We start from the raw sequence: 10,601 nt of genomic DNA on the forward strand, positions 1-10,601 counted from the left end.
ATCTGGAATACTACTTGTGTCCTCAGCGGTGAAAACTGATTCAAACTGTTTGCTTAAAATCTCAGCCATTTCTGTGGAATCGGTGACCATATCATTTGCCTGATATTCTTTAATGCCCCAATTCCCACATTGTCCTGGCATTAACATAACGCCAAAAACGTTTCAGATTGTTACTGTAATTTTGTGGGTTTATTAAGACCTTTTATGTTGTTGTATACTTTTAAACTAATGTTGTAGTCTTTTATATTCACCCCAATCCTGTATATGCTGGTATTTCTTAGTACGATTATATGTTCGCTGCTTTTTCCTGAACAATCATTTTAAAGTAGTGTTCATCCAAGGTAAATGAGATTTAGTACTGAGAGATTTTTTAGGGATGTGTTCTTCTATAAGTCGTAGATACTGATTTCTTTCATTGGTAGAGTTTAATCAAAGTAATACTGCACATTCTAGCTCATATAAGGTCCCAGTTTGCTTTATGGCATAAGAAAATTCCTCTAGGATATTTCTTTGATAGCTTGATTTGAGTAGAACTAGCTTGATTTGAGTAGAAAATTCAACCATAACAGAATCATGGTCAATGATACCAGGAGTAGTTTGACATAAGGTAAAAATATCTGGATGACTAACAAAGCATAAGTCTAGGATGTTAGGCCCCTGGTAGGAGTGGTAACCAGTTGCTCAAAATGAAAATCTTCTGCCACTTCAAGGAGTTTCACCCTAAGAGACACAGGTACATATGAATCTAGTGTTTTATGGTGCCATTCAATTCCTGGACAATTAAAGTCGCCCCCAAGAAGTAGTTTAGCAGTAGGATGGGAGTTTTTGATGTCACTGATAGTATCTTTTAATTGATCTAAGACTGTACTAGGAGAGCTTGGTGGACACTCGGGTGGACAGTAGACTGGTCCCAGTATGATACTTTGTTTGTGATCCTTGTGGATGTGGGCCCAAGTTTGCTTGATCATTTCAGACACATGAATTAAAGAGGATGGAATTTCCGGCATTTCTAACCAGTATGAAAACACCACCACCATGCCTGTTTCTATCATGACGGTAGGTAGCATATTGTGATGGAAAAATTTCTGAGGACATAACTGTTTCATCAAGGTGAATATGTAAATGTAATGCTTCGAGCTCAGTACGCTTATTGACAATACTACGACAATTAACAATTGCCAGTTTCATTGATTTCTTAATTTGAGCATAGATAGTATATACCATCTATGATTTGAGGGACCCTGGGTAGATGAGGTATATGGTTTTTACATGCTCTATTGTGTGGAGAAATCTTGTTAATGCAAGGGGGATGACAATTTTCAAAATTATAATCAATACAATGTAATGTTGCAGCTATATGTGGAGCTGCGCTTATCGATTATCGACTCTTCACGCGGCGCTTATCGATAGATAATTATAAGCGCCTTATAATTATCAATCGATAAGCGCCGCGCGAAGAGTGGGTCTGGCCCTCGGTCTGGCCACGCTAGACTAATCCGGATCTAAAGTCCAGGGGAGTAGAGGGTCTATGGGCAGAGCATGGAGCGAAACCAAACTATCGTGGAAGTTTCCATCTTAAGTGTTCCTACAGAATTGCTGCCTATTATTTTGTCGTATTTATCATCACGTGACAAAGCGAAGCTTCGATATGTTTCACAGAGATTGCAAATTGTCAGCGAAATACCATCACTGTGGCGTGAATTTGTGTGGGATTATTACGACACTCGCGAGGAGCTTTGTGTGAGGAACTTGTTGAAGAGGTACGGAGAACACATCAAACGACTAGCCTTCCCCGGATACTTAACACCAAAGCTAGGTGACACGTTACAATTGTGCAACAATGTAACACATGTTAGTCTACCAGTAGTAATGAAGTTGAGTCCTGATCAACTAACACAACTAGGAGAGGTTGTACAACACATGAAACATTTACACACATTGGATATTGGTTGGAATACTGACATTGCCAAGCCATTGCTTTTGATTGGTTCGAATTTGAGAGAGCTAACATTATATTCAGGACTACAATTTAGACTGTGTTTTTTGTGGGTGAATGAATGGGTTGATATGGGGTTTAGACCAGCAAATTTAAACATTGTGTTGACAAAGAATCGTATGCTTGAACTTCAACAGGGCTTGGTACAGAATTGGCAACAGTGGAACTCCAAAGTACCTGAAAATCATACTGCTAACTTTAAGCTTTATGGACATTATAGTATACCATTGAATCTTTATCCAGTTGTACCAATATTTCAGCTACAGTTTGGTCAAACAGCTGTTCTTCCATTCGTACAAGCTAAACAGTTTGGTATACAGGGATTGGATTATTTACAATTAACTGATTGTTGTAGAGATGGTAAAATGGTGTACAAGGCAACTAATACATCACTGAATTTCCCACAGTCCAATAGTATTATTACCAGCCTTCGTTTTTCAGTGTTAACACAGTTTGAAGTTGCTCACTGTAGCTCTTTCTTTCCTAGTCATCTAGAACAACTTGCCGTTGTTTGTCCTAACCTTCAACAACTTGTGTTATATAACTGTACTCGGTGCTTGATAAACCTACGAGGTCTACATGCCATTGCCGGTCACTGTCACAATTTACGAGGACTGAATATAACAGGCATATCAATTACAGAGTTTAAAAGCCAAATTCAATTTTGGGAAATATTGAGCAATTTAAAACTGACCCACCTCTCAACTGAGTGCTGTGTTATTGGCCCACGTGTGGCAGGTGTTGAATACAAGGAGAAATTGATTTCTTTATATCAGAAGTGTTCGAGTCTGGTAGCATTAGACAGTAGGATCAGCATGTTTTGTGGAAGCTGTGGAGGCTTGACAAGACAAGATTTACTAGTTCCATGTCAGTTTCCATATCTCAAGTATTTAAAAGTAAATAGTAGACCAGTACAAGATATCATTACTAACTGCAAAGAGATAAAATGCTTTAGGATTAGTGGGGTTTTTTTTAGCGACCCAGCTGCTTTTGTATGTAACAACTTGCAACAATTGTTTATTTATTCAAAGATGGCTAATATTCTTACTAATTTTATGAGTTCAGTTTCAGCTCATGGTGGACTGGTACATGTGTTTCTGTCTGTAGCATCAGTATCTGCTGTGGGTATCAGTGTGTTAATAGAAAACTCTCCCAAACTGTTAACATTTTATAGTGTATTGGAGATACGTCATGAGAATGATGAGGGGACACTGACAGATGAGGAGTGGGTGGAGTTTGAACATAGTTTAAAGCAAAAGTATCACAACAAAAAAATATTTAATGTGGGTGGTTTTATAATGTTGCGAAAAGCTAAACAAGGCAGTCGTACTCGGTTTTTGAAAACTCCATTCCTGGGGTATACAGACCTTCAACTACTGTGAACTTTCCCTTCATCACCAGCAACGTTTTTTTTAACATCTGTACATCGTACATGTGATATAATTCAAAAATATTTGATCTCATACAGGGTTAAACAATTCATAAATCACTGATACTATATAATACACTTTTATATACATTGTCTCATTCTCACTATTTTTTATACTGCATGATGACATCCAATTGTGTGATTTTCTTTTGGATTATGACTTTATTTCATTCCTCCCCCTTCCCCCAATTGTAATATACTCTGAGGTACGATTATGATTAGTCATGTGGGTACCTAATAGAACAATCAGTATAACCTGCCATATTTTAGCTATCACGTAGTTATTGATGAGTTTCAGATCCGTCTACTGCTTACTTGGCTGCAAGAAGCAAACACCGATATCTATTAGGTAATTGTGTAAACAAAACATTTCTTCATCTATCAGTTCAGAATTGGAGGGTTTCAAGGATTTTTACACACACTGCACACTACATTAAAAACTAGGTTTTCCAAATCAGGAATCAAGAGCTTTTGTTGACAGGTTTTCAAATTTTCTGTTGTACATATACAAATCTAGGGGCATGCTCCCCTAAGAAATTTTTTGCTTCTGGTGGTATAGTATCAGGAGAAGGCTAAATAGTTAAGAGGTAGAGCTATATATGTGAAGTTTGAAGCATACAACAGATATGGATGCCATCTGGGGGCATGCCCCCAGGAGTAACTTAAACACCCTTGAGATGCAATTCAGTACAGGTAAACTAAGTAACTAAAGGATACAAAATGTGACTGTTCTCTTAGAGTAGTTTACCACTCTATTTCTATCTCAACTTTTGCAATTCAATTTTAGTTGTCTGAATATACTTGACTAGTTCCTGGAAACCTCAGAAACCCCCTGGATCTGCCCCAGGAATGGAACACATTATAGAAACCTAATGGCTACAAACAATAGTTCTAAATGAAATGTACACCATTGCAAATAGTAAGTATCCTGATCATCAAGGTGACCTTATCAGTGAGGTGTCCTGGGTTTAGAGGTATGTTAACACAAGTGGGACCATGGACAAGTGTCCTGACTGTGTTAACCATGATGGTCATATACTTTATCACAGACTCTAACAGAGGATGGTAGCCATGGTTGGTGGAAAATGGAAGGACAGTCTTAAAGAACTGGACCCACTGCAGCTGGTTGGCAATTTCTATTCTCAAAAAAGCCCAACATCTAAATGAATGAATTGTTTCTCCGGAGTAAGAGTTATGGCTTACTTTATCATCGCAAAGTAATTTCTAACAAAATTCCATTCATGCAAGCCAATGTCTAAATAACTAAAGACATGCATCGCCAAAGTGTGGTTTAGAGTAAAGAATAAGTAAAAGATGAACTGTATGTATAACATGAAGTATCATTAAGATGGTTTGGGTGTTTGATCTTTATCTTGTGAAAACGTCCTTAATCTTCTTCATACATAACCATCCACTGGTAGTCCTGATTCTTTACTCATTTCATTGGCACCGTCTGGGCTGGTATTTCTGGTATTGGTGTTGTGGATCACGGATAGCTGGGGTAACCTGTCCGTGCCATTCAAGGCCTCACTAACTCATTGAGTCTTTCGCTGCTAAAGGTAATGATCTTACCTGTGCTATTTCTATCCACACTGATCTATTGCTGCTGCTTCACTAATTAGACCTTCTTACGTAGAAACAAGTATATATTGTTTAGGTAGGATGTTCTTTGACTGATTAGGTTCTACTTCGTAAAGTAGTATAGGAATTATAGGATAATAATTAGTGACCAATTTTTGTAAAAGCATGACAAAGTATATTCTTAGCATAACTAATGCTTACTAAATTTCAGGTACTAATTAAAATTGTTTCAGTCATGGATACTAGAACTAATACTAACTACTATTGTTTCTAACAAGAATACTAGAACTAAATTTGTTTTAAACAATGAATACTAGAACTAATACTAGCTTAAAATATTTCTGGCAAATGAACTAGAATTAGAACTGTACTAGAACATTATACCTGCAAGAAAAACTACTTAAAATAACGTAAACAGATAACCTTTATTGTGTCAGTCACCTCTGTATGCAGACTGAGATGAGGATTTTACTAGTAATGTCTTTGTGAATTATATGAAACAGTGTAGAAGGTCTTCCTCGACAATATTCTACCATTTCACAAATCTGTAGTGAATCATATTCCTTCCTTTTCCAACATCTGTACTAGGAAACATAGTGCCTAAGGCTATGGAAGTTTTTCATAAAAATTAAATCTAGATTCAGCTCTTTATTACACTAAGAACAAGGTACTAGGTGTTTGTTTCGTTATAAAGTGCACAAAGCAATCTGATTGACTCTGCCAACATTTTGGCAGTGGTCACTGAATGTAAGAGACCAGATGGTTTATTTACCATCCCCACACAAACTATGAGACTAATTACACCGCTTGATTTAACACAAGACACTTGATTGGCACATATACTTCCTGAAATAGGTTATCTGTATAAACCCAATAGCCCTCCTTAGATGACTGACTGTTGTATTAGAGTGACTACTCCATTAGGTATCTCGATATTGCTTGACCAGGTTCTGGAAACCTCAGCCCCCCTGCCTAACCTTTGTATCATCCTAAAGTGAGTGCACTAATACAAATGGGACCATGGACAAACCAGTATCCTGATAGTTAAGATATCCACCAATCATGGTTGTACACTTTGTTACAGAAACGTCGTCGCTGGGTTTTATCCTACCCAGAAATACAGCAACAACAGAGAGAAAAGAAAGAAAAGGAACTACAGCAAAGAGAAGAGGTTAACTCACAAACATTGTGTTAGCAAAGTAAACTGTACATGTGTTGTGCTTTGTACAGCAAAGGTTCAGTGGTGGTATTACTATTAACAAGAAATAGAAAGAAGACTCTAAACAGAGAAGGGTAGCCAAGGTTAGTTAAAGATGGAAGGATAGTATTAAAGAGACTGAATCCACCTGTTGGAAAATTTAAAAATGGTGCACTCAGTCTTAGTCAAAAGGATGTTTAAAAAATCACTAAAAGATGAATTGTATGAATATAACATGTGAAATATCATTAAGATGGTTTGATCTTGATCTTGTGAAAATGTCCTTAATCTTCTTCATGCATTGTAGTCCAGATTCTTTACTCAATTTACCATTTTTATACTTAGTGGCATATTTAGTTGGAGATGGGGTAGCCTGTCTGCACTGTTCAATGCCTCACTAACTTGTTGAGTCTTTCACTGCAAACATTGTATCATGTTAAATGTGGGATTAAACACAATAAACATCATCTTAATTACCTATGCTTGAAAGACTAAACTACCTTGTTTCACTGGGAACACTGCCTGGAACTACAGTAAAATGTACTGTGTCCTTATTGTCTGGAAAAGGATGCCATAGTTGTCCTCCAGACTATAGTGTGTACGCGTTGAGCTGGATCCTCAAAATCATTTAATAACTCATGGATGTAATTACACATGATCTTGAAATTTGGCTCATTTGTAGTACTGCGTGGTCCACTAAAAATATTTCAAAATCTTTTTGTTCAAAAGTCTGACATAATATTTACAAAATTTTCACCATACATTTCCTGTGTGGAAGCCATAAAAGTGCTGCATCCATTACAGCTTTTTTTGAATTTGTAATAAAGCCAAACTGTATGTGTCTGTTGTTGACACCTTTGCAGTCACCATTAATAATCTGATTGGCTGAAATGTTCATTCTCTTGAGAAAAATCCACTTTTAATTTTTAGCTGTTTTTCATGATCCAGCTCAACTTGTACATACTATAGATGATCCCAATTAGTTACAGTACGCCATTGTTGCCAGTGTTCTGTTTAGTCATCAGTTTAATATGTATACTTCAACCAGAGTGACGTTTCTATTTGATGGCCTAAACCCTACATCCACCCATTCATCGACTTGCATAGTAAATAAATAAATCACTCTCTTCAATACAAACAGGGTTATAAATACATGGAACTCCCTGCCAGCAGAAGTTGTTTCAACACCAACAATTTATTCTCTACTTTCAAAGCAAGTCTTGATAATTATAATGACATAGGATATGGATATGAACAAAGGCCTAGTGCCTAAGTTTTATTTTTGATCCAAACTTTTCTTTGTAACCCTGTTTGTATAGTGCGTGTGGGAGCAAGAAGTCGGAGTCACTAAATTTCAAAAATTATGCTGGTATTTCATCAGGTCCAGCTACAGACATGCCAACTCTCATACATTAGGCGTGAGTCTCACTGTTTGGCTAGTAATCTCACGCTCTCACACCTAACCCTCTGTTTCTCACTCTTCAAGTTCAGCTTAGTTCTCATGCATTTCTCACGCCTGATCTGCTTCATCATTAACCCTGTGCTTAGTTATGTACTTTGAGCATGCAGCGACCTTTTTTTTGGTTTTCACTACTGAGCTGCCTGCACTTGACTCTAGTCCACATTGCTGGTCGGACTCGTTGCTGGTATAGTGCTTGAGGTCTCACTCCTAAAATTGTTGAGAGGTTGGCATCTCTGCAGTGGCTAGTCTCTCAAGGAATTTAATAGCTCAACAACACCATTAATGTCAACCTGAATAGGATCAATATCTGGTGTTGGTGGCTCATTCATTGGTGGGTGTGGGGGTGTATATCCGTTTTCTTGCAAGGGGAGGGAGCTTGTCAGCTGGAGATCCGGATCTAAAGTCCGGAGAATCTATGGGCATAACATGGAGCGAGAACAAACTATCGTGGAAGTTTCCATCTTAAGTCTTCCTACAGAATTGCTGTTTATTATTTTGTCGTACTTATTATCACGTGACAAGGCGAAGCTTCGATATGTTTCACAGAGATTGCAAAGTGTCAGCAAAATACCATTACTATGGCGTGAATTTGTGTGGGATTACTACGACACTCGCGAGGAGCTTTGTGTGAGGAACCTGTTGAAGAGGTACGGAGAATACATCAAACGACTAGCCTTCCCCGGATACTTAACACAAAAGCTAGATAACACGTTACAATTGTGCAACAATGTAACACATGTTAGTCTACCAGTAGCAATGAAGTTGAGTCCTGATCAACTAACACAACTAGGAGAGGCTGTACAACACATGAAACATTTACACACATTGGATATTGGTTGGAATACTGTCATTGCCAAGCCATTGCTTTTGATTGGGTCACACTTGAAGGAGCTAACATTATATTCAGAACTAATTCTTAGATCGTGTTCTTTGTGGGTGAATGAATGGGTTGATATGGGATTTAGACCAACCAATTTAAATATTGTGTTGGAAATAAATCGTCAACTTGATTCAGATATACAGGACTTGGTACAAAATTGGCATCAATGGAACTCCAAAGTACCTAAAGATCATACAGCTAACTTTAAGCTTTATACATGTTATAATATACCACTGAATCTTTATCCAGTTGTACCAATATTTCGGCTACAGTTTGGTCAAACAGCTGTTCTTCCATTCATACAAGCTAAACAGTTTGGTATACAGGGATTGGATTATTTACAATTAACTGATTGTTGTAGAGATGGTAAGATGGTGTACAAGGCAACTAATACATCACTGAATTTCCCACAGTCCAGTAGTGCTATTACCAGCCTTCATTTTTCAGTTACATTTTGAAGTTACTCGCTGTAGCTCTTTCCTTCCTGGCCATCTAGAACAACTTGCTGTTATTTGTCCTAACTTTCAACAACTCATGTTGTATAAATGTACTCGGTGCTTGAGAAGCCTACGAGGTCTACATGCTATTGCTGGTCACTGTCACAATTTACGAGGACTGAATGTATCAGGAATATCGATTACAGAGTTAGAAAGCCAAGTTCAATTGTGGGAAATATTGAGCAATTTAAAGCTTACCCACCTCTCAACTGAGCACTGTGTTATTAACCCATGTGTAGCAGGTGTCGAGTACAAGGAGAAATTGATTTGTTTATATCAGAAGTGCTCAAGTCTGGTAGCATTAGACAGTAAGTTCAACGTGATTTGTAGAAGCTGTAAAAGCTTGGCAAGACAAGACTTACTAGTTCTATGTCAGTTTCCATATCTCAAGTATTTAAAAGTAAATTGTGTTTTAAGTACAAGATATCATTGCTGGCTGCAAAGAGGTGAAATGCTTTAGGATTAGTGGTTCTTTTCTTAGAGACCCGTATGTAACAACTTGTAACAATTGTTTATTGATTCAAAGATGGCTAATATTCTTACTAGTTTTATAAGTTCAGTTTCAGCTCATGGTGGACTGGTACATGTGTTTCTGTCTGTAGCATCAATCATAGGCGGATCTAGGAGGCACTGTCAGGGGGGGCCAAGGGGGGGCAAGAAGTTTTAGTGTACAACAGCATCTATTCCACTAAGAGGAATTATAGTACACAGGTTATATTCAGTTGTATAACTATATTCAGTATAGCTGGATGAATGATAGACATACAATTTTAAGATCGCAGTTAGAGAAAATTTTTAAAAATTAGACCTCCTAGGTTTGAATTTGGGAGCATTTTTGGTAACATTTAGCTTAAAAGTGTATGCTTGCAATTTATATAAAGATTAGTTAGCCTATCTGAGATAAAACCTGTTTGATGGTAAAGTGTAATAAATCAAAATATAAAGGTGTAGCTAGTATTGTTATGACATTAGAATTGTGACTGTTCTATTAGAGTAGTGACTGCTCTATTAGAGTATCTCGATCTTGGCACAAAAACTTAAACTTACTTTCTTTACAGTGTACAGTATAACTGTAAAGTACATTTATAACTGTTGTCTTCTATTTGCCCATTGTCTTTCTATACTTCTGAATACAGTGTGAATGCATGATTCCAGTTTCTGGTATCAATATAGTACTGTGAGTCCAAGGGGGGCAAGGGAAGGGCCAGGGGGGGCACAGCACCCCTTGGCCCCCCCTCAGATCCGCCTATGGCATCAATATCTGTTGTGGGTATTAGTGTGTTAATAGAAAATTCTCCCAAACTGTTAACATTTTATAGTGTATTGGAGATACGTCATCAGAATGATGAGAATGATGAGGGGACACTGACAGATGAGGAGTGGGTGGAGTTTGAACATAGTTTAAAGCAAAAATATCACAACAAAATATTTAATGTGGGTGGTTTAATAATGTTGCGAAAAGCTAAACAAGACAGGTCTCTTACTCAGTTTTTGAAAACTCCATTCCTGGGGTATACAGATCTTCAACTACTGTGAACTTTCCCTTCATCACCAGTGA

At 37.5% G+C, this 10,601-nt stretch overlaps 1 protein-coding gene across 1 annotated transcript; it reads left to right on the top strand.

The window, feature by feature from the left end:
• Positions 1-1,450: 1,450 nt before the first annotated feature.
• Positions 1,451-3,459, top strand: LOC136239029 (uncharacterized). Its single transcript, XM_066029769.1, has 2 exons — positions 1,451-1,816; positions 1,868-3,459. The coding sequence occupies exons 1-2, from the start codon at positions 1,540-1,542 to the stop codon at positions 3,376-3,378; spliced, it is 1,788 nt and encodes a 595-aa protein (XP_065885841.1). The 5' UTR covers positions 1,451-1,539; the 3' UTR covers positions 3,379-3,459.
• Positions 3,460-10,601: the final 7,142 nt, after the last annotated feature.

The sequence above is a fragment of the Dysidea avara genome, chromosome 11 (genome assembly GCF_963678975.1).
Source record: "Dysidea avara chromosome 11, odDysAvar1.4, whole genome shotgun sequence".
NCBI lineage: Eukaryota > Metazoa > Porifera > Demospongiae > Dictyoceratida > Dysideidae > Dysidea > Dysidea avara.

Excerpts from the sequence above, each read along its gene's own strand:
- LOC136239029 (XM_066029769.1), top strand. The coding sequence starts at position 1,540 with ATGGAGCGAAACCAAACTATCGTGGAAGTTTCCATCTTAAGTGTTCCT. Across the intron at positions 1,817-1,867 it reads ATACTTAACACCAAAGCTAG|TAATGAAGTTGAGTCCTGAT; the intron begins GTGACACGTTAC and ends GTCTACCAGTAG.